Source organism: Haliotis rufescens, unplaced genomic scaffold (assembly GCF_023055435.1).
Source record: "Haliotis rufescens isolate VD_foot unplaced genomic scaffold, xgHalRufe1.0.p SCAF_2, whole genome shotgun sequence".
NCBI classification, from domain to species: domain Eukaryota; kingdom Metazoa; phylum Mollusca; class Gastropoda; order Lepetellida; family Haliotidae; genus Haliotis; species Haliotis rufescens.
The window spans coordinates 33,366,055-33,393,462 of NW_025963890.1; the positions used below are offsets into that span (position 1 = coordinate 33,366,055).

The 27,408-nt window shown below is 38.6% G+C and overlaps 1 protein-coding gene across 5 annotated transcripts; it reads right to left on the reverse strand.

The window, feature by feature from the left end:
* LOC124117945 (alpha-(1,3)-fucosyltransferase C-like) lies at positions 1–27,408 on the reverse strand. 5 transcript variants are annotated; one of them, XM_048399825.1, is made up of 4 exons: positions 27,175–27,408; positions 24,711–24,725; positions 5,789–6,948; positions 1–1,215 (listed from the first exon to the last, which is right to left on the reverse strand). In XM_048399825.1, the coding sequence occupies exons 3-4, from the start codon at positions 6,884–6,886 to the stop codon at positions 1,159–1,161; spliced, it is 1,155 nt and encodes a 384-aa protein (XP_048255782.1). In that variant the 5' UTR covers positions 6,887–6,948; positions 24,711–24,725; positions 27,175–27,408; the 3' UTR covers positions 1–1,158. The 5 variants fall into 5 exon arrangements, 4 of the variants coding, with proteins under 4 accessions (XP_048255782.1, XP_046335921.2, XP_046335920.2 ...); XM_046479965.2 differs by lacking the exon at positions 27,175–27,408 and adding an exon at positions 26,848–27,168; XM_046479964.2 differs by lacking the exon at positions 24,711–24,725.

The following is a 27,408-nucleotide window of genomic DNA, read 5'->3' on the forward strand; positions in this document are numbered from 1 at the left end:
AGTAAGCCTACCTACAACATATGATAGTATGTGACTTGGCAGTTAGCCTACCTACAACATATGATAGTATGTGACTTGGTAGTAAGCCTGTCGACAAGATCTGATTGTATGTGACTTGGCAGTAAGCCTGTCGACAAGATCTGATTGTATGTGACTTGGCAGTAAGCCTACCTACAACATATGATAGTATGTGACTTGGCAGTAAGCCTACCTACAACATATGATAGTATGTGACTTGGCAGTAAGCCTACCTACAACATATGATAGTATGTGACTTGGCAGTAAGCCTACCTACAACATATGATAGTATGTGACTTGGCAGTAAGCCTACCTACAACATATGATAGTATGTGACTTGGCAGTAAGCCTGTCAACAAGATCTGATTGTATGTGACTTGGCAGTAAGCCTGTCAACAAGATCTGATTGTATGTGACTTGGCAGTAAGCCTGTCGACAAGATCTGATTGTATGTGACTTGGCAGTAAGCCTACCTACAACATATGATTGTATGTGACTTGGCAGTAAGCCTACCTACAACATATGATAGTATGTGACTTGGCAGTAAGCCTGTCGACAAGATCTGATTGTATGTGACTTGGCAGTAAGCCTGTCGACAAGATCTGATTGTATGTGACTTGGCAGTAAGCCTGTCGACAAGATCTGATTGTATGTGACTTGGCAGTAAGCCTACCTACAACATATGATAGTATGTGACTTGGCAGTAAGCCTACCTACAACATATGATAGTATGTGACTTGGCAGTAAGCCTACCTACAACATATGATTGTATGTGACTTGGCAGTAAGCCTGTCGACAAGATCTGATTGTATGTGACTTGGCAGTAAGCCTGTCGACAAGATCTGATTGTATGTGACTTGGCAGTAAGCCTACCTACAACATATGATAGTATGTGACTTGGCAGTAAGCCTGTCGACAAGATCTGATTGTATGTGACTTGGTTGTAAGCCTATCGACAAGATATGATTGTATGTGACTTGGCAGTAAGCCTATCGACAAGATAATATTATCTGTGACTTAGCAGTGAGCCTATATCTGAGATCATGATTGTCTAGGATTCAAATAGCAGTCGTATCGCCAGGAGTGGTTTTATCTGGAGTCAGCAAGACTGGCAACATCTGCGACCAGGGTTGTCTGTTATCAGAAGCCAATGAGAAAGGCAACACGGGCAATGTAGTCTGTAATAACGCCCCAAACCTGCAACGATAGGAACAAATGTAAACATATTTGTATTGGCGCCATGCTATTAACGTCAGATTTCCGCGGTAGACGTTGTAGAAGTAGAAAAACTCCCCTCCCAACGTCTTTACATTTCATACATTAAACAATTTCTAAGTAGTATGTTAACGTTAAAATGTGATGACACTTGCAACATGTCAGGAATAGCCACTGTGAACGTGACTACCAGTCCGGTAAGACCTCCTCCGTGGTCTTGTGGTAGAGCGTCCGCCCGGAGAGCGGAAGGTCCAGGGTTCGCGTCATACAAAAAGACGTTAAAAGATTGTACTTGTTGTTACCCTGTCTGGCGCTCGGCATTAAGGGGCTAAAACAAGGACTTGTCGGCTCGGAGTCAGTATACTGTGTCTGAGTGGGGTATTCATGTTAAACTGCGGCATGGTATCTCAGTGAGCTAGCACTATAAATCGGCATCAGTCCGGACTAGTACAAGCAGCCACACACACACATACACGTGCATGCACGTCGCTATATAAGTGCAATAATCTTGGACGCGACGTTAAACCCAATTTCACCTCGCCTCACCAGTCCGGTAACATTAAGGGAGGCAACTCTTTTTCGCGGTATTCTGAATTTTGGACCCTACGCAGTCATGACCATTACAGGGTGAGGTGAAATGGGGTTTGACGTCGCGTCCAGGATTAATCTACTTACATAGCGACGTGCGTGCGACACACTGACACCACCAACAACTCAAAACTGGCGAACATCACATGCATTGGCAAGTCAAACGGGTTCTCGACTATTTTGGCATCTTCCCGAGGCAAGAGGGTTAACTGACTTTAAAAGTCCAGTTTCCACCCTTGCCGAACTCTGCTGGAATTACTGGGCTCGATCGTAGCGCCACCACTGGTTATTGTTGTTGTTGTTGCATTAGGTGTTTAAGAGGTCGCCTTCTGCCTAGGCAATTTCGGCTGACCTGTCCCTCTTTGGGACTCCTGTGTGTGAGAAGGGTTCACATATCTATTGTGAGTTCGGTGTTCACATAATTTCTGTTTTTGCATTGATATGATTTCTATTTTCTTATATTGAAATGATTTCATTTTTATCCTTGGCTGCTCTGTTTACATACGTTCGAGCAGCTGTCCATCTCTCAGAAATAGAGTTAGTTTGGACTTCGCTATTGCATCTCTTGGCTTTAGGAGATCTATGACAGATAGCGGATCTAACTGCAATTCTTGTTTTAACCTAGCCCGGGCTGGGGCATGGTCTTGACATTCTAGTAACAACTGGTTATTACCAGTTATGTCCCCTATAAGCCTCTCCTATGGACCAATCAGATTCCACCTGTCGTATCACTTGCGTTTGTTTCACACAAAATGGTGGCGCCCAGTCAGGACGATCTGATCGATAATCAAGATCTATATTGTGATAAAACGGGTCTTACATCGCGAAATGCATCAAATCTCGTGAGCACCTTAATTAAAAAGATTTGGAAAATATCTGCTGACAAGTTGGCGGTGCGCATGTTTTGCAAATCCTGCAATCGACCGAAATCTGCACGACAGTTTACGAACCGGATTTCGATTTCGGTGCGCGATTTTGATTGGACTGTGCATAGACTCGTTAGTCCAGCCAAAATGTAACTCCTTAATACCAGCCTAGTTCGGCAAGGGTGGAAACTGGACTTTTATAGTCAGTTAACTCGGGAAGATGCTATTTTGACTACATTCACCAGGACATAATGGAATAGAATTTTCTAAAAATAAAATATAAATGCTAGAAGCAATTACTCATGTGACATTCAATTAACAACAAGGGGCAAGTCGATAATGATGCCAGTTTCGAGATGTTAATGATTTCCACGACGAGGGTTTGAGATTCTGTTGGATATGTCAGTTTAAAGTCAAACTGGAGAAGACTAGAATCTAATTGGTTGGTTAACATAAGCAGACGCCTTTTGAGTCGCTTAAGGATTTGGGAAGAAATGTGTCGTTGATGTGACAAAATAATGGTCTATTTCCAAAGTTGGCGGTTGCTAGTTTCCAATATTGATCGCAAAATGTCATGTGAGGCAAATATAGTCGCACTAGTTTGGGCACATGCCAGAACATCACATATGATTATTTGCATACGCAAATAATCAACATATATATCATGCACATTGATAGTTTCCGGAAAAATATAAATATATAAATACAGCGGAAATAGAGAATATGTGGGCCAGTAATACTAAGTGGCCTACATTCTCGCTCAGTCATTAATGCCAAGACTTCATGGCACTTCATGCAACTGGGGAACACAAGTATACAGGGAATATACTAGTTTCTTACACACCTGTGGGTGAGAAACCCATTTGAGATAACTGGTATCTAACATATGTGTGAGATCGAATTCCAGGCCCGTGATTGGCTACTCCATGGTGATGACCTGGGGTCAGATGATGACGGACTACTTTCCTGAGTGTAAGTCATTCATAAGTTGCTCGTGCTTCAGTCGAATATTCACCCATGTCTGTATTGAACAACAAGACCGTGTAATTAATAATAAAAATAAACAAACTCGAAATCGTCTGCGAGTTGGTTTGTTATTACTATCAGTTACATTATCTGTTGTTATGTCAACATAATCGTTTTTTCAGAGTGTAAACCCCCTGGATGCCACCGCGACACATATGTCCCTCCTCTTCAACCCTTACTTCGAAATCGAATAAAGTCCAAAATACATCACGCAGATGAATACACCTCACAGTTTTGAATTCCCTCTTCTGTTTATCATTTACTGTCATTTTAGGCAATTCAAAATTACTGTAAATCTCCTCAAATCACAATTCACGGCGTTATATAAATATTTACTTTGTTTAGAAATCTAAATATCGGATATTTACTCGAATAATTAAAGTAGTAAAAATAGCATATTAGCGATCACGGGTATCAAATCACTAATGATAATTCTGAAACGTCGCTGATAAGCCTAGAATCGTTTAGAATGTTTTGGAAAATGCGCATACACGAACGCCGAAGTGTACCTTCCGCCATATTGGATTGTGTTTACAAAATGCCGGTTATGAGACGCCTATTCGATCAGGTATATTTCAAACTCAGCTGCTATGCATGCATCCCTGAATTCCTCATACATTTTCGAAACAAAGGATAAATTGTCTTTGTCACCAATGCAAATTACCTAGATGAAATCATGCGAAATAAATTAGGTATGGAAACGAAAACTGTGCTCGGAAAACTGTACTTGCTGAAATGTAAACAAAGCAAAATTCAGATTTTACACTGTGTAGCATTTTTAGAGGTACTTTCGTCTAGATATAATTGTTGCATATATTGGCTCGATCACGCGTTTGAGAATATTCATGGGAAGAATATCGTTGCACTAATTATGGAAATACACATATATACATTAAAATGATGTGGTAAATTCAACAGAAGCGGTTTACAAAAGTTTCCGTCCTGTGTGGCGCCATGACTGACGCTAAATCACGCACAACGATGACGGTAGTTATCTGCATTTCTGACTAATTCTCTTTGTTACATTGGAAAACATGGTAAACAAATAACAGTACGCAGATTGTCAGAATGCTTCTGATTACTTACGTGACCCATTTATGTGTATACGATCCCTCAATCAACGAAAATCCTCCTCTGGAAATCCCGCGTACTATTGTCAGTGAACACGCCATTTTGTAAAAGTCGGTCACCGGTAGTGATGTCATACGGAAGTAAACATTGTTGTAATTTCTTTGAAAGTGTAAACATTCAACTTGGCACCCAGCGTGTTCTTTGTTTTTGTCTAGTTTGCATTTTCATCATCGCCTTGATAATCCAGATATCACGGAAACCTTTTTGTGTAGGGTCACATTATTTATGAGTAGTAAGCAGCGCATAGGATGACGTCACTTATGACAGTGGTGTCATGTATTAATGCGCTACTGCAATCATGAGAATAGACAAAATTCATAGGTTCGATGCTAAAAAGGTGCGATTTTGGGGTGTGTAAGAAACAGATTACTGCACTCGTGCCTGTCAGATACCATTGATCTTACAACTCGTTGTTACAAAGCGTATCTAACTCGCTTTCGCTCGTTAGATACGTTTTGAAACAACTCGTTGTAAGATCAGTGGTATCTGACAGGCACTCGTGTAGTAATCTCTATTTATCATCCAAAACTGGCTCCCACAGGAGATATCTACATTGTAGATATCGCTGCAATACAATTGCATCACAATGCTTTGCAGACCATTGTGATGCCATTGGTTACCATGACGTCACAATCAAATGACATCACTAATGGCTCTGCTACTGAAACTGTTAGCAGTACTTTTCACACTAAGACACTGCTTACTACTGTCTACAAACTAAAAAGTTGGAAGAATGATGTTGAATGATAAATAAAATCGGCAAGCCTCGGAGCTTTTCCACTTTTATCAAATCGTGTTGATATATTTGATATCAAAAGACACTACGGTTATAACGAACGAAATAAGTGGTCCCTTTGAGTTAGTTATAAGCGTAATTTACTGTACTTTAATCAGTCCGGGTTTAACGTGCTAATAAGAAGCATCTGGATGTGTGTACCACTTACAGAGTAACCGCGACAGGCGTCCGCATCCACCCAGCCACGGAGGTCTGTGTATAGCTGGGCAGGTCGCCGTGGGTCGTTGAGAGCTGTACAGAGGTGGCACCAGCCTACCACCTGGTGCTGGGTCACCTCATACCGCCTCCTCCACTGGAAGTAGCTGTTGTATAGGCTGGCGTTGTTGGCCACGTGGTTCAGGTACATCGCCAGTGCCCGTGGACTGGGGAAGTGTTTGATGTCGATGTAGGAGCCAGGTGGTGCCATCTTCTTGTAGTCTGCGCCTCCCCACGTCACAGGAATCTGATCTTGTCTTAACGCGCTCCAAAATTTCTCCGTTATATAGTCTCTACAGTGGCCATTTTCAAGTGAAAACAAAAATTTGTATTTTTTAAAGATATCAGGACATTTTTTCGACCTTTTGGGACATATGTGTCGCCCACATGCACCGTACGTGTCTACGTCCATGTATTTCTCGATCTCGTGCACGAGTCTGTATCGCCGCGCTCTGTCCGTACAACTACTTGCAACCCACAGAGACAGGTTACTTTTTTGGGCGTGGAAATTCGGCAAAAGAGTGTTCTTGTGCTCATCAACTTTCTTATAATCGCCATACGGGGAATATATATCAGCGTCTTGCCTAAACCAACTAGTCCAGTTGAAAACTCCATTGAATGCAGCTAAGTCAGTGTATATATAGTACGGGGGTTCCGAGTTGTGCAGTACCCACACTTGCTCCGGTCTCCGTGTTTCTGGAAACACCGTGGAGGTGTCCACATCTCTGGAGTTGAACAACACTGCGTCACTCTCCGCCACGCGGCCCCGGTCTGTGGTCATTTCACATCTTGATCTGGAACATGATTGCAGGAAACTGCGTTGGAAGTTCCAATCACTGCTGCCGAAATATTTGGTCCATAGCAGGATGAGCTTGTTGGTTGTGTTTTTGAAGCGTCGGTGAGGGAAGACTTTGATGAATCTGCTGTCAGCAACATAGTCCCTGTTGGCGACTGTCAGGTCGATGCTTGTGGGGAGGAAAGATGTGACCAGCATCCACGCGAAGGTCAAGGCCAGCAGGGAGAGGAAAAGATTCTTCCATACCGTCAGCATGCCGCGACACAGGGGGACGTTGCGCCGTCATGTCACACTGAGCGACCTTAGGCCACCAGTGACTGAAAGATAAAGGACAAGTGTTGAAATTACACGCTGAGCATACACAGCGACTTATACATTCACAAGACCAAATAGCGTCCATTCCAATTTGGAATGAACGTTGGAATGCTTTGGAAAGATCGCTCATTCCAAACTTTCCAAAGCTTGGAAAGATCGATCTTTCCAAAAAATCCAAAATTGGAATGGCAACATTTCCAAACATATTTCCAACACTGGAAATGTTTGGAATGACTTGGAATGGTTTGGAATTGTTTGGAAATGTTTGGAAATATGGTTAGAAGGAACAAGTTAAAATATGTTTTATCAGTAATTTGAACAATAAAAAGACTATGAATTAGGGGCTTTAGGGGTTGCTTATACAGTAATTTTGAAATTTTGAGATTTGGAAAGAATGCCAAGAGTGGGTGGGGGACGAACTAAGGGAGCTGTGTGTTGGGTGGTTGTTAGATAAGGTAGTTTTGGTTTTATTATTTTATTTGGGGTTTAAATGCGACTTATTAGTCCTGTTTTAATTAGGTATAAACCTAAGACTTTGAATTTTTCTAATTTATTTTATGGATTTAGGATTGATTCTAGTGTAAGTTCGGTTTTAAGATTTAGGGTGGTCTGTAGTGTTGTTCGGTGTGTTTGGTAGTGTGTGCAGTGAATGAGTACGTGTTCTGGTGTTTCTTGTTGTTTGCAATGTGGGCAGTTTCCTGTTTTGTGTAGATTAGCTATTTTACGGTGATTATTTAGTTTGGTGCCGCCTGTTTGTAGTTTAGTTATAATTCTGTCGATTGTTTTGGATGGGTGTAGTATTTTTGGTTTATTTAGGGTTTTTTTTTAGTACTTTCCTGATTTGGCTATTTAAGTTTTGGTATATATTTTGCCATTTTTTGTTGATTTTTTGTTTAGTGAGACCTTTGATTTCTGATTTTGAGCTGGGTAAGTTTAAGCTTATTTCTGGGAGTTAAAGGGATAATTTTGCTGCTTTATCTGCCTTTTCATTTCCAAAGATTCCTACGTGGGCGGGGGTCCAAAGGAACTCTATTTGTTTCCCTGCCCTAGTTAAGTTGTTTGAGCTATTGAGTATTTGATTTATTAGTTTGGGGTGGTTTTTTAGTGTTTTTGAGGGCTTGTAGTCCACTGAGGTAGTCGGTTAGGATGAGGATTTTTTGTTGTTTTTTAGATTGCTGATTGTCTAGTGCTGAGACAACTACTGACTGATATAGAAGATTTAACGTGCGCTTTCCGACTGCAGCGTATTTCGCACACGGGCCTGGCCGGACCATTTAGTGTATTCCGAAAAGGGTGAAAGTGGTGTGTACAACCCAAGAGTGGGTTTTAGGGGTTGCTTGTATTGAATTTTTGAGATTTTTAAATTTGGAATAAATGCCAAGGTGGGTGGAGGAGGGAACTAAGGGAGCCGGTTGAGGTGGGTGTTTGTATGTCTATTGGATTTTGGATTGGTAGATTAACTAGTTTTTAGATGCGCTTAATTAGGTCTGTTTTGATTAGGAATACGCCTAGGGCCTTGAAGTTTTCTAGTTTATTTTGAGGGTTTAGTAGTTCATCTAGAGTAGGAACCTTATTTAGATTAAGGGTGGTTTGTAGTGTGGGCAGTTGCCTGTGGTGTGTCTTTTAAGTTTTTTTAGGTGGTTATTTAGGTTCGTGTGTCCTGTTTTGAGTTTTGTAATAAATCTGTCCATTTTTTTAGAGGGGTGTAGGATTTTAGGTTTGGCTAGTGGTTTTCTGAGCACTTTTTAGATTTGGCTATTTGAGTTTTGATATTGATTATGCCATTTTTTGGTTATTTTTTGTTTGTTTACACTTTTAATTTCTGATTTTGAGATGGGTAGGTTTAGGCTTATTTCTGATAAGAGATAATTTAGCTGCTTTATCGGCGCTTTCGTTGCCGTAAATTCCTACGTGGGCGGGGATCCACAAGAAGGTTATTTGTTTGCCTGCTTTTGTTAGGTCGTTGGAGCTTTTAAGTATTTGGTTTATTAATTTAGGTCGTTTTTTTGTATTTTTGTTTTGGAGGGCTTGTAGTCCACTAAGGGAGTCGGTGAGAATTAGGATTTTATTGTTGTTTTTAGATTGTTGGTTTTGCAGGGCTGAGGCCATGCCCATAAGTTCGGCCGTGAATATAGATTGGTTGTTTAGGGAGTCGGGAAGATTGTGTGGATATAACTGGTTGTGTGGTATGGACTCCGAAGCCTGTGTGGTTGGAGATCGGGTCTGAAGATCCGTCAGTTTACATGTGACACCCATTTGGCCAATTTTCGTGTATGTATGCAAGTGTGGTGGTTTTACCTATGTTTGGGTCGGTTTGTTTATTTATTTGGTTAGTTAGCGTTGGGTCTATTTTGTGTATTTTGAGTTTAGGGGTGAAGATATTTGATTTTTTGCAGTTTTGTTTAAGATTTTGAGTTTGGTGTTCATTGAGATAGTTAGTTATTCTTTGGGATATTGGGGTGAGTAAGGGGTGTTTGCGAGCTAGAGTTTGGTTTCTTGGGCTTATGTTTTGGTTAATTATGAGACAACTAATAGGTCTCAAGATTAAGTATTCGGCTGGATGACAGCTGCCATTTAATTACAAAACAGACAGTCGTCTAGACGGCTCACATGTAAGTGCGCCGACATGTGCCTAAGATCATAAAATGGACAATCTTTGGTAACATCTAATTTATTGTTGTCTCACGCCAGAGCTGTGAATAATTCTGTTCATTGAACAATTGGAATTCAGGAAGTTATCAATAATTGTTTTACTTAAGATAAGATAAGATAAGTTGTTTATAACATAATATTATGATGTCAGGACGTACTACATTCAAAACCATATATTTTAAAATCAATTTAATGACAGACTATGATTTCCAAGTCCCGATTAGCAAATCAATGAGGTATCAGTTTCACCACATGTGCACAGACCGCCTATACTTATATATATATATATATATATATATATATATTTCATAACTATTCTCCAGTTAAAGTCCTATCCTCTTATCAAAAAATCTGTGAGAGTGATCATCATTAACGAAACTCATTCTCGTCAAAGAATACAGAACAAATGAAGAATCAGATGCATACATTTATTGCCATGCTTCATTTATCACGAAGTAGATTTACATACATTTGTGAATAGCACTTAAACTGTGATAATGAATTTTACCATTGTCTATATTATATTATAAGTATTAACCATAATATGGATTTCCGAATTTATAAACGACTCCAAACGTTGATATTTCAGACAAAAACAAAGTCAGCCGTCTTTTAACGTTCAAGGGAAAAGGGTTTGCTTTCACAATTGAACATTTGTTTTCACCAAAGGACAATCAAATCAAGCCAAAAACAGTAAAAATACACATATATGGTTAGCGACCGTCATTTATAATAATAATATAGTTTATTACAGTGTCATGTGTTACAAAGCAATACAACATTTAGCACATACTTAAAATACAAACACCAGGCCTCAGTGGGCCGAAATGACACCTTAAGGTATTACAAATATTAAAATACAATTAGATATAAAAAGTAATCATGCACATTCTTAATATCTACATATACACATATTCACTAACACAATCACATAATGCACTCATGCATACACACATATATACATACGCACTCACGCACGCACATTATACAGCGAGGGGGGAAATTCGTCTGCTCTAACTGCCTTCACAAAAACATTCCAGCCCTTAATTACCTTTGGGGTGTTGATCTGGTCAACCTTGAGATCCGGTGTCCCGGTATAAACTCTCCCCCGTACAAATTCTCCCCCCGGAGATTTTATACCGGTACAGATTCTCCCCCGGCGAATCTGTTCTGAAATAAAATCTCCCCCGGGCGGATATATTTCGCGCCCCCCTCAGTATAAAGTCTCCCCCCTGATTATTCGGTTTGTTGCAATGTCTTTAAGTACTATATTCTTTAAATAGTTATCTTTAATGTAAGGAGGGTTACTTTAAAAAATAGATTATGAAATATGGTCATAATGAATTGATATTTCAGAATATTTTATTTGGTAACTGTACCTTCCATCCTAAAATAATTATAAGACATAATCATACCAAACAAAGGATGGGAGACATGAGTCTCTACAGAACTTGTTGTTTCTAATACAGTTGTTGTTGTCTGTATACATTTTTTTAATATACCAGTTTGAGTCTACATGCGAACACAATCGATGGTTGAAATGTTAGTCTAAGAACAAAACATGAACTAATTCTAAAGAACTCTGATGTATAAAGTTACCTTCATCTTTGATTGACTGATGTATTTTCAATCTTTATTCAGCACTGAAGAGGCCACAGGCCTATAGTACGAAGCATTAAGTTTATGAATAAACTGTTATAAAATATTCATAAAGTATCAGGGGTCATTTCAACTTGCAAAATGATTGACATAGTCCTTTATAGAGCGAGGATTGGGCTGTTTTCTCACCCGATTGACTGACATACAACATTCACATGGTTTAGAATGGTACAATGAATGGTAAAGCATGCAAATTACTCTAATACGCGATATTTCATAAGAAAATATCATATCTCCGTTAAAACATAAAACCAATATTTATGAGTCTACATATTGATATAAGACTTTATCACTGTATCCAATTCCAACATTTTAGATATAAACTTTCGGACAGTTCAGTTCAAAATTCTTCAACCTTTAATACATCAGAGGGATTTGTAGCAAGACGACGGGAATCTACAGTCTTGACTGTGTGTGTGTTTTTTTATGAGAATGTTTCTCACCGACCTTAGCGTGTAGGGGTGTGATGTCCTGGGCAGGAAATGACAGTGTTTTGACTACTCGTCTTTCATTAATTAACGTTATGGGCATCCCTAATTAACATTTACTAATTCATGTTAAACCAACACAGGATGTTTTCTGGAAGTGGACAATCGCGAATGTAATAGGGCTGACACGACATGTGTTAATAACTGTCCTAGAACTTCTTAAGTTACTAAACATTCTTTATATCTAACGACTAATATTATATCCACCTATATACCACTTTATTGTCTCATATTGCGGTAGTAAAGAAAACACAGTGCTCAAAGTGAAGCCCTTTTCACTCCACATTCCCAACATCGTCTCTATCAGAAGTGTTTGGCAACTATTGAACTGACTGACTGACTGATATAGAAGATTTAACGTGCGCTTTCCGACTGCAGCGTATTTCGCACACGGGCCTGGCCAGGCCATTTAGTGTAATCCGAGAAGGGTGAAAGTGGTGTGTACAACCCAAGAGGGGGCTTTTAGGGGTTGCTTATATCGATTTTTGAAATTTTAAAATTTGGAATAAATGCCGAGGTGGGTGGAGGAGGGAACTAAGGGAGCCGGTTGAGGTGGGTGTTTGTATGTTTATTGGATTTTGGATTGGTAGATTAATTAGTTTTTAGATGCGCTTAATTAGGCCTGTTTTGATTAGGAATACGCCTAGGGCCTTGAAGTTTTCTAGTTTATTTTGAGGGTTTAGTATTTCATCTAGAGTAGGAACCTTATTTAGATTGAGGTTGGTTTGTAGTGTGGTTCTGTGTGTTTGGTAATGGGTGCAGTGGATGAGTGCGTGTTCTGTGGTTTCGGGTTGTTTGCAGTGGGGGCAGTTGCCTGTGGTGTGTCTTTTAAGTTGTTTTAGGTGGTTATTTAGGTTCGTGTGTCCTGTTTGGAGTTTTGTAATTAATCTGTCAATTTTTTTAGAGGGGTGTAGGATTTTAGGTTTGGCTAGTGGTTTTCTGAGCACTTTTTGGATTTGGCTATTTGAGTTTTGTTATTGATTATGCCATTTTTTGGTTATTTTTTGTTTGTTTACACTTTTAATTTCTGATTTTGAGATGGGTAGGTTTAGGCTTATTTCTGGTATTTTGAGAGATAATTTAGCTGCTTTATCGGCGCTTTCGTTGCCGTAAATTCCTACGTGGGCGGGGATCCACAAGAAGGTTATTTGTTTGCCTGCTTTTGTTAGGTCGTTGGAGCTTTTAAGTATTTGGTTTATTAATTTAGGTCGTTTTTTTGTATTTTTGTTTTGGAGGGCTTGTAGCCCACGAAGCGAGTCAGTGAGAATTAGGATTTTTTGTTTGTTTTTTTATTGTTGGTTATGCAGGGCTGAGGCCATGCCCATAAGTTCGGCCGTGAATATAGATTGGTTGTTAGGGAGTCGGTAAGATTGTGTGGATATAACTGGTTGTGTGGTATGGACTCCGAAACCTGTGTGGTTGGAGATCGGGTCTGAAGATCCGTCAGTGTATATGTGACACCAATTTGGCCAATTTTCGTGTATGTAAGAAAGTGTGGTGGTTTTACCTATGTTTGGGTCGGTTTGTTTATTTATTTGGTTAGTTAGCGTTGTGTCTATTTGGGGTATTTTGAGTTTAGGGGTGAAGATATTTGATTTTTTGCAGTTTTGTTTAAGATTTTGAGTTTGGTGTTCATTGAGGTAGTTAGTTATTCTTTGGGATATTGGGGTGAGTAAGGGGTGTTTGCGAGCTAGAGCTTGGTTTCTTGGGCTAATGTTTTGGTTAATTAGGTTTTGGATGAGAGGGTTTGTTTGGGACGCGGCCCAGAAATTAAGGCTTAGATGTTCCCTGCGTAGATTTAGTGGCATTTCTCCTGTAAGGGCCTGAAGTGAGGTGTAGGAGGTGCCATGTTGGGTGCGTGTAATTAGTTTAAGGGCTTGGTATTGTATTGAGTCAAGTTTTTTAGATAGAGAGTTGTTTAGGGTATTGTATATGGCGCAGCCGTAGTCTATTAGTGTTGTATATAGTGAGAGGAGGGTATCTTTGGAGGCTCCCCAGTTAGAGCCGGTGAGACATCTTAATGTGTTAAGGTCTTTGCTGCATCTAGTTTTTAGGTTTTGGACGTGAGCCTCCCAGGTGAGGTGTTGATCGAAAATAAGTCCTAAGAATTTGGTTTGTTTTTGGAATTTGATTGTTTGGTTGTTTAGCTGGAGGATTGGGTAGGCAGGTTTCATGTTTTTATGTTTGAATACTATTCCTGTTGTTTTATCTGAGTTAATGGAGAAGCCCCATTTGTCTTCCCATTGTTGTATTTTATTTAGAGATTTTTGGATTAGGTTTTCTGCCATTTTAATGCTTTTAGTGCGGATCCATAGGGCTCCATCATCCGCGAATTTTGAAGTGTTTAGTTTAGGGGATAAGCCCTCGAATAGATCATTTATCATTATATTGAAGAGGGTTGGGCTGAGAATGCTGCCCTGGGGAGTGCCATTTTCTAGGGGACACTGGTCCGATAGCGTATGGTCTATACCCACGGTAATTTTGCGATTGTTTAGGAAATCTTGGATGAAGTTTATTATTTGGCCTTTTAGTCCTATTTTTTTTAGTTTTTGTATTAGCCCGTGGTGCCATACCATATCGAAAGCTTTAGAGAAGTCGAGGAATATGCCTATGGTGTATTGCTTGTTTAGCTGTCCTGTTTTTATATCCTGTTCTAGTCAGGCAAGGTTATCGAGAGTTGATCGGCCAGGAGTGAAGCCGCTTTGGTCGGGGTTTATGATGTTGTTTTGGTCTAGGTAGTGCTGTAGCCTATTTTTAGTCATAAGTTCCATTATTTTGCAGAGATTTGAGGTTAGGGATATGGGCCTATAGGAGTTTGTCTGATCTGCTGGCTTATTTGGTTTAGGTATTGGGATTACTAGAGCTTCCTTCCATGAGGATGGGACCTGTCCGTTTAGGTAAACTAGGTTGTATAGTTTAAGTAAAGTTTGGAGTAGTTTGGTAGGTAAGTGTTTGATTATTTGGTAAGAGGTGAGGTCTAGGCCAGGGGCTGTTCCTTTTTTTCTATTGTTTAGTACGTGATTTAGTTCTTCTATGGTGTAACTATTGAACTGCATGGCAAGTATTTATAAAACGACCGGGGGAGGAAATATTCTGGGGGGAGATTTTATTTCGTAGGGAGGGGGAGAATTTATTTCGAGAGGGGCGGAACTGTACCGGTATTATTGACACCGGCCACATGGAACTCTGGGTTGGAGAGTGTAGTTGTCGCAGCGCGCATTGATCCGGGAACCAGACCGGAAGTGACAGTTTGGACCGTCGCTTATGTCATTTCAAAAGGAGAGTTATTTCCCTTTGGAACAAAAAGATTGCCCAATAGTCAGTGTTGATAAGTCAATAATGATCGGTTAATCATCACACGAACAGTGATGATGGCGTTGAAATATGAGCACATACAGTCGTGCTGTGACTCGTTTGATTGAATTTGTTGTTATTTATTGTCAAAAAAGAAAGACGATATTTGCAATTGCAATAAGCTCCCAATTTATGCATCACACAATATGTTATTGCAAATTTCCATTTCATCTACCCTGAGCCTTTTTCCAATATTAAATGTTCAGCTCTTACAAGGAACGTCACAGAAAGTAGTATAGGTAATGGTGATTCTGCCGCAACCCCACTGGAGCCAGATTTATATACCTATACTGCTACTACAGGGGGAATTTTTTATGTGTAAACGCTGATGCGATTCAACGATCGTCATGAGATTAAGTTAAATTGACTCTAGCTCACCACTACCTTGAGTCAATCAATGATACCATAGAGGGAATTTTTAGCACAAAAACGATGATGAGACTAAACTAAATTGTAATGAAAATATTCTCTATTATTTTTACTCATACGCATACCATAATTTTTAAACAAAGTGATATTCAACATTTTTACTAAATTCTTCGTTCATTTTACTAGGAGACCAGACTATATACTCTTCTTGGTAATTGGAAAGAAACAATTGATGACCGTATTTTGTTTAACATTTTTGTGTGTTGAAACACTGTTATATTAAAGGGAAATATAACCATTTAGTCTGTTCGGGTAACCAATTCTAGCTATTGTTTCCTGAATAAAATATTATCTACTTCAGGCATACACATATTGTTTTGTGTCATGTGACACCAGATGTTGTCATGAACCAATACTCATGTCGAAAACAACCATAGAAATGTGAAACATCAATGCTAGAGAATAACCAAGTTCGATTTTCCAACGAGAAAATTCCTTTTGGCGTGAACGTTGACAATAGCGGTACAAATATATTAATGGATCACTGAGCATCTGTTGCCTCCGATGAATAGATGAAGTTATGCCGCAACAGTAAGCTCTTAGAAGTCTTGTTTGCCAGCTGGGACCATGTCAATATATCAGGTATGAAATACATTTACACGTTGAACGCATTTGACAGAGAGTATTAGTTATCTTGAACGGTTGGTGAAACCGCGCAAATCGAAACAGTTCATGTATGGTGTAGTATTGTCCACATGTTGATATAAGACTTTATCACTGTCTTCAATTCAAAAATGTTAGATATAAACTTTCGGACCCAACACAAGCCAAACACAAGTATTTATAAAAATCCCTACGAGAATTTATTTCGTAGGGTGGGGGAGAGTTTATTTCGAGAGGGGCTGAACTGTACCGGTATAAATTCGCCGGGAGGGGTGGGGGTGGGCGGTGGGGGGTGGGGGGGGGGGGGGGGGGGGGTATTCTGGGGGCGAATATATTTCGTGACACCGGAACTACTGATGCAACTGATTTCAGAGATCTTATTAATCCTCGCAAACATTCGGTTTTAACACTAACTACGTAAAAACTGTCAACATATCCACGCCGTTATACTCTGATTAAAGATCTAAAATATATTCCTTAATACAGGCTACCATTTGAAAATGGTATCAGTGTAATACCAGGGGCTAGAATATCATGGTGCAACCAGGTTTCTGTTAAACATACAACATCATAACTATCTAATTCAGCACTGATTAAATCTACTTTAAAATCTACTAAGACTCCTTTCGTTTACATGTATAATCTTTATAAGCAAAGTAACCCAAAATATAGATAATGTGTATCATCTTCCCGAAATGATTAGCATGTAGAATAGATTCGAAAACACCTGTATTGAACAACATCAACCGGCATCGTCAAAGCAAAGTGTACATGTAATTGTTACAATGGTGCTGGCGGTGAATATTAATGAAGAACATCTTGTTAAAAAGACACACCGAAACTGATTTGCATAACTGATGACCACAACATATTGCAAAATATCAAAATAGTAAAAATGATTCAGTTTAACCTAACACTGAAGAGAAAACAAGAACGACACAGAAAAGTAAAATAGTATGTCATATAGAACTGAGATAAAGTAATCTGAGAAGGGATTCATACGTTATATACAACTTAAAAATATAATATTATGAAAAACGAAAGGAAAGGTGGGACACCCCCCACCACACACCCCACACCCCACACAAGTAACTAAATGTATAATTCAGAAAAAATAAAGGAGATAAAAAAAACAACAACAAAAACACATAAACAAATGAACATTAAAACTATTGGCAACTGCATGGCAAGTATTTATAAAACGACCGGGGGAGGAAATATTCTGGGGGGAGATTTTATTTCGTAGGGTGGGGGAGAGTTTATTTCGAGAGGGGCGGAACTGTACCGGTATAAATTCGCCGGGGGGGGGAGATTTTATTCTGGGGGCGAATATATTTCGTGACACCGGCCGGGCCCTGTAGTGGTTGATCGGAATGTCTGACTTTTCCACTAGTAATTAAAGTTCTTTGGTATGACCTCTTTTATCCCTGCTGACTTATCCTAATGTTCAATTTCAGTCTGCCTAACCAAGCGTAAGAAAGCATTGTACATGTTCTGATAAACTATACTGATGCAATTAAGCAAATGAATATTTGCTGTGGGCAAATATCTATTTTCTATATATATAATTTTTGGATATGAAGCATTCTAGTTAATTGTGGATACACTGGGCAGACAGAATTGTGTTTATTTCCAGGCCATCCTGATCGTCGTTTACTACTATAAGGTGTATGTTTTGAGGCAAGATCAAAGGCGCCGCACAGCATTTATTAGATAACAGACGGGGTCGTCCGTTTCGCTTTAAACAACCACCCCACCCTGTCTGTAGGAGTTATATAATCGGTGCGCAAATAACTGTGTCAAGTCCACTGCCGGGCTGATGCGGTGTCAGTGTCAGCAATGAACATGAATGCTCAAATTATAGTCCTGTAGCACTCACAAGTTGCTCAGCCAAAATATTTGAAAAGTGTATATTCAATTCTCTGATAACAGCATATATAACCTTAGAAATAGATTCAACATACAAACAATCAAATGTAGAACACAGACCTATGCTTAATAATAATTTCTTCTGGATATGATCAACCTGCGGAACCCTCTATCCGATGAAGTAACTAATGCTCGCTCATTAAAAGAAATCAAATCATTAATTAATCGTTCTGATGCAATTACTAATAATTTTGACTTCAAATATGTTCATAGATCATGCCAAATTGTCCACTGTCGACTTAGGCTCGGATGCAGTGACTTAAACGCTGATAAGTTTAGACGACATGTATCAGACATACCAGACTGCACTTGTGGATATCACCTTGAAGATGCAATTTACTTTTTCTATAACTGTCAAAAAATACGATAATATCAGAAACACTGTGTATTTCTACACACATGGGTATGGTCTAAAAATGATACTACGTGGCAGTAGTTAAGCAGTTCTACGAACATGACTCTTCTTAAATCAGTTCACGACATCATTGTCAAAAGAAAAAGGTTTGAGTAGCTTAATTTTATGCATGTAGTAAAGGAAAACTGCATTACCTTATTTCACAGACACCACTTGCTTCAGTGTATTGGCTTCGTGTTTTTCATTTGTGCATTTTGTATGTTTATGTTCATCACTCTCTTATATATATCCAGCTGTTGTTAAGTTGTTACCTGGAGAGGTATTACATAAGCAAGTTATGCTTGTTTACCGATCCAGATTTCTTTTGAAATAAAAATACGTTTAAGCCAACACAGCTAACCCTAAAACACATGATTGTAAACTATTCAAAAAGGGGCATTAATCTCTGGCTTCTTCTCGGATGTCGGACTCAAACTCAAACTCATTTATTCTTAGAATAACATGACATACAATTATCTACAATTTTTATTATGTACAATTTAACAAAAATAATAAAAATAGGATACGTGGATACTAATACAATTTACCAATTGTATTGTACACATTGTTAAGGAATTTAGATAGGCCTTTTAGATTTCTTACACTGTTAGTGGTCATAATTTTCTTAAATGTTTGGAAACTTAAGATATTGCTTATTTAAGAGTTCATATCGCCGTTGGTGAAAAGCTTCACATTGGAATAAATAATGCAATTCATCTCCCACAGCGATAGATTCGCAGAGTGGACACTGGCTGTCTTCCCTGGGAATGTTCAGCCATCGACCTGTTTCAACTGGTAATCCTTGGTTAGAAAGTTCGGACTTTAATTTTGAGAGCAGTAGATATTTCGCAAATAAAGGTTGATTCTTCAGGTAATACGACCTTTGGATTTCCGCTTGGGCTTTCTAGCTGCCGTGAGTCAATTTGCTCGTTAACGCAACCGAGCGTGACAAGAGACTGGGCTACCAGTCAGCAAGGACAGCTAAATAAGCTTACGCATTTTTTAAAACTGATTGGTTACCCGTGATCTATGAAGATTTCAACAAAGGGCGCATGGTAATTAATTTCATCAGCCTAAACAAGCAGACAAATAACGGCGAAAGCTCATCGGATGTCGTTATTTGGAAATACCCCTGATGGTTACAGTTAATTAATAAAAAAGTATCCCTGAGTGAAAGCATTTGCGGATTTCGGATTGCGTGGATGATACAATTACTACTCCCTTGTTGTCATCCACATTTACTGGTATAACCCTACACTTGTGTATTTGTCGTAATTCACTTGCTGCTCAGTTAATGACTTTATAACATGTATACTTAGTTGTAGCACCACTCAGATTATAAAGGTTCAAATTTGGTCTTTCTTGTACCTGGGGTAATTATTCAATCTAAATCCAGGTTTGAAGTGAGGTGGAATGTGAGTTATGTGATATGCACGTGGCAGCCCAGCAAGAGATGTATGGTCAGTTGCTTTACTTTTTTGTAAATCAACTGATCATTCCCAGACATCAAAGGATCAACAGGAAATACGTTGATTGATTAATTACTGTTATCTTGCACAGTGGATATGTCAAAAGTAAGTGTTTACATGTGAAGGTAGGTTTACTAGACCTAGGCAATACACTCATATCATGGCGTGAAGTACAGATGTAAAAACAACATACTTTGTTCAAAGAGTAACCGATATTACACTGACTGGTTGTTCATTGTTATTTAACACAATGTATGTTTTTAAGAACCGAGGACATTATAAAAATAGTTGTCACGTGGGCTTTCTCAGCAAACTTGGCACCTATGTGAAACAATTGAAACAAACTAAGTGATCAGTTAAGAAACAAACACGGGTTATAATATTCGATACATTTAAATAACGTTTAAAAACGATATATTTAAATATTTTAATATATTTCATATATATTCCAAATATTGTTTCCAAATAATTATTATTAAAGTATTTGATTCTCACATAGACATTTGACATCGGATAAGTATTTTTGTACAGCTGCAGACGCAATGGATATTGTTCCTTTATGTTGATATTCCCGGATACATTATAACTTTGGTAGGTTGTAATAATTATATTTGCATTTTGTTTTCATTCATTCGCTGCAGCTTTGAACAGAATCATTCTTGTTCCTTTCCGTTTGGTTGGGAAGTTTTTCGATGCGCGATAGACGTTGTTTTCGCAAGTATTTTCTTTTGTAAGCGTGTATATGTTACAGTCAATGTGTAAAATATGATTCACTCAGGCAATTTTTTAAATAGCTAAATATTTCAGTCATTTTACAAATTGACTGAATAATCCATTCATTTATTTAACCGACTGACTAAAAATGATAAAGACGACCAAGAGACCTTAAACACATCACAATATATTAATTATGCTAAGAAAAGAAGCCCAACAATACAGAACTGTACTTGATGATGATATTAAACATAAACAAATATTTGGAATTCGTTATCATATTAACAAAGATGGACATATTTTTCAGTTAATTTGTAAAATAAACTGAATATTTAGGCGTTTAATAAATTTACTTAGTGAAATATGTTTACATTTTGAATGTAAACATATACACACGGTAAAATAAGCAATGTTCAGATAAAATATTTACTTAGTGTTGCAAGTCAAAATAGTGTACACAAATATCGCACAATTACCAAGCAAGTGACTTACAAGCACCATTACCGATGCTCCCCACAAATGTACCTACATTTCCAAAACTGTATTTCATTTTTGTTGATCAATGTGACCATACGTCCTTCTACTATCAATAAAAATGCGCTTACGAATGGCGAGCACAGGTCGCGAACAAGTCTAGATTTCTGCTATATCATCCGGGTACTCACTGGGAAAATACAGTGATGCACAGGTAACAACTACTCCCGCGGAATTGCTTTAGATCAGTGCTCCTTTGTACGTTGAAATACTATATATTGTGAATGCCAAAATGATGTATCAAGGATCAAGTAGAAGATACATTGACTGTAGCGCTGCGAGTTTATTCAACAGACCCGTGAAAATAACACTGCTGTATCTTACTATTTATTTTAGATGACGCAGTCAAAGCTCACTTCCTCTGGCGGCCATTATCGAACGGCCAGCTAAAACACAACCCCGCGCTTACGTCTACAGGTCTCTTCCTGTAGTACGGTAATTAGTATTCTCTCCTCAAGTGTATCCTCAATGATATAACCCACCCTCATTAATTACATGCTGCTCTTTTCCAGCCTCACGGCTATGGAGCTGAGATAAAGAGTCCAAGTCATCATAAAGTAATTAGGGTCCAAAAAAAACAATGCGCCGCCAAACCTCATACATATTATCACTGAAAGTCGTACTACAGACGGTTAATGTCAAATCACAATAAAAGCATTTTAATTGCAATAACATGTTCCAGGACCATGTATTATCTTAACACCATCGGATTTAGAAGCAATGGTCGTATAAAACAAGACAGATCTATTTAAACACAACAGTATTCATGTTATTCCCACAAAATCACATAAAGAAAGGAGACATTAGCAAATACATGTGTATTATCATTTTTCGTCAGGATAACAAAATGTTCTCTCCTTGTTACCACCTCCAGGTTCAGCTTAAGACGGGTCCTCCTTTGGTCAAAAGTTTGTTCCCCCTCTAATGAGTGTGTCACGCGTTGCACACGAGTGGCGGTTGGGGTACGTGTAAGGGGAATGGACTTCTAGGCAGTGATCTTGATACATCATTTTGGCACAGGAAGTCGGCGCTGTCGGAGGCTCCAGGTAAATAAACATCGTGGTTTTATGACGGGAGATCAGACGAACCGTGAACCAGGGGCATGCGACGTAATTACACCTAAAGGTGGTAGAACCAGGGTATTGTCTCTTGGACTTGCTAATTGACCGTACGTATAATTGGTAAATATATTCGTTTTGACACCCGTGTTTCATGCGCATCCCGGCTCATAAGCAGAATACAGACAAATGAGGCCCCGTGATCAGCGGAGCGTGAACAACATGGATGCCGCCTTTCGGCCGTACCGAACAGTCAAGCTGCGATCTCGGAACTGAATCCAATTGCAAGCGGAGACAAGATTACTTCCTTTACCCAAACATGATCGTTGCTCAGAAATGTTCAAATCTATCTTCAGTAAATCATGAAATTAATGCGAGCATGACATTTATGCGAAAAATGCGATCGTCAGTCCCTCTGATTATTTTAATATGTTTCATTTCATCATGATAAAACAGTTAGTCACTTATAAGGTTACCACGTTGAAAATGGAAACGATCATTTACAAAAACAACAAAATGTATTCTCTCATCACTCAGCCTAACAGTGATATAACTGCAAATTAAACAATCAAGTACGCTAAAGTATTACACATGGTGGGTGGAGGACCAGGGGCACTTTGAGTTTGACAGGTGTCATCAACTGGTCAAGTAACATCACGGTTTGTATATTCACGTTGATTGGACAGTCTAGACTGGCGCCAACTAATCATGACGGCGTCTTCAGAACAGAACACAACTTTATTTCTCCCAGGTTTAGGCTTACGTGGATAACGGAACATTTTGTTTAAGTGATAGCACATTTGTAATTCAATCTAATATACTTTCCTTGATTGATTATATGGCTGCGGTCGTAGATCCGGATGTATCTTAATATGCTCAGTATATACACAGGGTTTATTGTTATACTATTAGGATTAATAGAAACAATTGAGTATTTATACCCTTGATCATAAAGTTAGTCACTACTTTCACACTTTGATTTGTATGATTTGGGTTATGATTAAATTGTCAACAACAAAAATCAATCCGTGTAAATGTGTATTATATAGTGTACCCCAATACGTAATTAAATTGTGTATAAATAAGGACACTAGGTTACTTACTGTAATTGATTATTTGATAAACATATTCACATTTAGTTGTGTGATATGTCACAGAAGTAAAGCTAATTCATAACAACTAATTGTCCCATTTATTTGGTTTCTATCTTTTATATGAAACAAATGCTATAACATGGGGTGATAAACTTCATTGGAAATAGACGTAGCATATAATTGTCCACATGAACAGTCAACTCTGTTCCAGATATGTTTATTCATTTTTTCAGCATTTAAATCGTTGCATTCCTGGCTCAATAATTCATTTGACGAAATATTGTTCCCTGTTTTGAATTACAGTCAGATAGTTCCAGAACAATTATACAATTTTCAGCCCTATGTGTTGCGCATAATTCCGAGATAATTCGCATTTCATATTCTTGTACGAACACTTATCAAAATTCATTTATACCTAGTACTATTATGTACATATGTATATTAGTTCAAATTATAATAATGAGGCCCTCTATATTCTCGAAACGGTCTTTGTTCTACGACAACCGTAAGTCGGTATGGGAAAACAAAATATTTGTTTAATTGTTCAAAGTTCAAAGTCAATGTCATATGATTATAGGCAAGGAAGATAAGAAATTAGATATAAAGAGTAGCCACTTTAAATGACAGAATTTCTTTTAGTTAAATTTGCTCATGATTTGGTCTTTTTCGTGGAACATAGTGCCAAAATACTCTTAATTATTTACTTTCATGTCATTACTAATCTCACATAAGGTCAAAAGTTGTACAACGTTTAACAGATATGATTATGACATGTTGTATCCAAATATTTCCAAACAAATCCAAACAAATCCAAACAAATCCAAGCTTGGAAATATGACCTTTCCAAATATTGGAATGGTCATATTTCCAATTGGAATGGTGGTATTTCCAAGTTTTGGATTTTTTGGAATGGATGATATTTTGTCCAGTGATTGTACCGTTGTAGGTGTAGGCCATGTTACAGATGAAACCTCGGAAACTCTAGATAAACCGAGGCCCGAAAGAAACCGTACAGGCACTTCATTACATTTCAATACAATGTACATACCCATGAAGGCATGTCCTCGACTTTAAGGGCGTATGTTAATGCACGACGCACAATTTGGATGTTTGCGTTTTTGTTGGAAGCATGATAGTGAGTGTGTGAGTGAGTATGTTTTTTACGCCACTTTAAGCAATATTCCAGCAACATCACGGCGGGGAACACCAGGGGGATACCTGTTGGTATGTACAAGTGTCCAAACATGTTGAAATTTATTAAACTTATGCAGGATGAATCTCAAGAAATTGTTTACAAGTTAGCACAATTGATGTATCATATATAGAACTGCCCAGATGGCTGTCTGTTGTTCGTACACATGTTCATGTACAGTTATTATGTACTTACATTTTGGCCTTTGGCCTGTATGAGAGATAAAAATCAATAAAATAATAATTTACAATACAACGAAGTACTGCAATGTAAAAAAAAGTACACATTCATGACATGGTAAGAGAGTATTGAAACCCAATTTTCAGTAAAACATTATTTCTGTAACGTTAATTGCGCATTTCTTTTCTAAAGTCAATGGGTGAATTTACAGACAATGTGACCTACATTTTAACGTGACTTGTGGATGATAGATAAGGCGATTAAGTAGCATATCAGTGTGCGTGCTCTGCCTACAACAACATTGTACAGGCTGTGAGAACATGTTTATTGATTGGTTGGTTGGTTTCTTGTTTAATACCGCACTCAGCAATATTCCAGCTATATGACGGCTGTCTGTAAATAATCGAGTCTGGAACAGACAATCCAGTGATCAATATCATGAGCATCGATCCACGAAATTCGGATCGATGACATGCATCAACCAAGTCAGCGAGCCTGACCACCCGATCCCGTTAGTCGCCTTTTACGACAAGCATAGTCACCTTTTACGGCAAGCATGGGTTGCTGAAGACCTATTATTGAAGTCACGTGACCTCAAAATATATTCTCTCACAGGGTAGAAGTCATTAACAAAGATATGGGTTCCATCTATCTTAAGGGGAGGAGGGGCCAATTCCTATGTTTCCTGCAATCACTTATCACTAAGCTTACTATATCCAACTTAAAATAGGAGGAGCTACAACTGTTAACATGTTTGTAATTGGATAAAAGACAGTCCCCAATTTCCCCCTCGAAGTGACCAAGAGGTCCCACACAGAGCGGCCAGAAACATAAATAAATCTGGTATCTTACTGATATGTTACGTTAGGGCAGTTTAACACCGCTTGTTTAAATTTGTGCTGACTGATATGTCATTGAGGGTCTAATTTGTGTGTCAGGGGTCTAAACTGATGATTTACAGGTTGTGGTGTTTGACATTTGGTTCTTTCTAGACACTTTGTCTTTGTTTGTTGTTTAACGCCGCACTCAGCAATATTCCAGTTATATGACGGCGGTCTGTAAGTAATCGAGTCTGGACCAGACAATCTAGTGATTGACAACATGAGCATCGATCCACGCAATTCGGATCGATGACATGCATCAACCAAGTCAGCGAGCCTGACCACCCGATCCCGTTAGTTGCCTCTTACGACAAGCATATAGTCACCTCTGTGTGGACACAGTTTGTCAGTGTTTTCACACTGAACAGACATTTGCGCTTAAATAAACCAGAACTTACATCTCAAATATGTGTTGGTTTGTTAGTTTTAATTAGGAATAGTAACCCTTATCCATAAATTGTGTCTACTATGTCATCCGTCAACTTCTAAGTTATGCCTATAAAACAATTAACTGGAAATTTGTCAAGAAAGGTATGAACATATTGGAATTCTGATACCTCTAAAACTAACGAATTTTCAAGTGGAAAATATCAAGAGTACATTTGTACCAATTAGGCTTGTGTATGCATTAATATTATGTAGAACTTTAAACGCTCATAGAATTTTGCATCTTGTGAATATATGTGCATTTATGCCATCGAAAAAGTCAGAAAAAAATAGAAACAAAAGAAGGAATAATGGTATTCCTCCTAAGAAGAAATGTAAGACATCGTATCATTATGGTAGTCCATGTAGTCCCTGTCAGGTATGCATAAAGTTGGGAAAATTTATCAAAGATGGTCCTCATCATGAAATAAATAAACTTTATTACCCATGTGAAAAGCATTAATATTCAGTGAATATATTTCGTAACCTGAAAAACTAATAAAATTACAAAAACACAGTTGTTTTATTAGAAACCTATTTATCCAGTTGACAGAGACTAGAGAGTGAATATGTCATCTGCTAGCAGATTGTATTTACTGTTTTTAGCTCGCATTTGAGAACGGGGCTTGGTATTTACGGGAAAAGATATCAGTTACAAAATAGAGGCTAAGCTCGCACAATGTATGATATATTGGGTTCACATTTCATTTCCGCCCCGGGCTTCTGGGAGGCGAGCGAACGGTTATAACCACAAGGCTACGCCAGCGCCTACATTGACATAAGATAGAGCTTATAGTATGTTCAGAATAAATTCAGGAGTCTATGAAATAGTCTTGAACACATACCTGACATTACTGAAATGTGCTGCAGTCCCTAAATAGAACTGACGAGAAGGCCGTGGATTGGGCAACACAATTCGCCCGCAGCAGAGATGCTAATGATGAGCGATGGGGTTCCCTATCGATCAGAAGCAACCGACTGTACCGCCATTGCCCTCCACCAGGTGCTCGCCATAAGACTGATAAATACGACGTAGCCAGCCGTGTTGACTTTGGTCAGAAGATACAAATGTTGACATCTAAATAATATTCATTTAACAACGTAACGGAGCAATTTCTATTATATCTATATTAAATACCAGTACTGGGGCAAGAGAGGGGGGAAACACGAACCGTCAGTGTCCACGGCGAGCTAGCCAGTGTCGTCTGCATCACTGGTATTCCTGTGGACATGTGTCTGTTAGTTCTGATAAAGCAGGCACAGAACGTGGCTCTCCAATGTCTGTTCGGCTTGCGATCAGCTGTTGAACCAGCCAACACGTTATCTGAGCAGTGAATACTATAGTCAGTTCTTACGTTTGTATACCACTCAGCGAAGTTCGCCCAGCTCATATAGTGCCTGCTTGC

Excerpts from the sequence above, each read along its gene's own strand:
- LOC124117945 (XM_046479964.2), bottom strand. The coding sequence starts at position 6,886 with ATGCTGACGGTATGGAAGAATCTTTTCCTCTCCCTGCTGGCCTTGACC. Across the intron at positions 1,216-5,788 it reads ACGCCTGTCGCGGTTACTCT|GTTTGGGGCGTTATTACAGA; the intron begins GTAAGTGGTACA and ends CTATCGTTGCAG.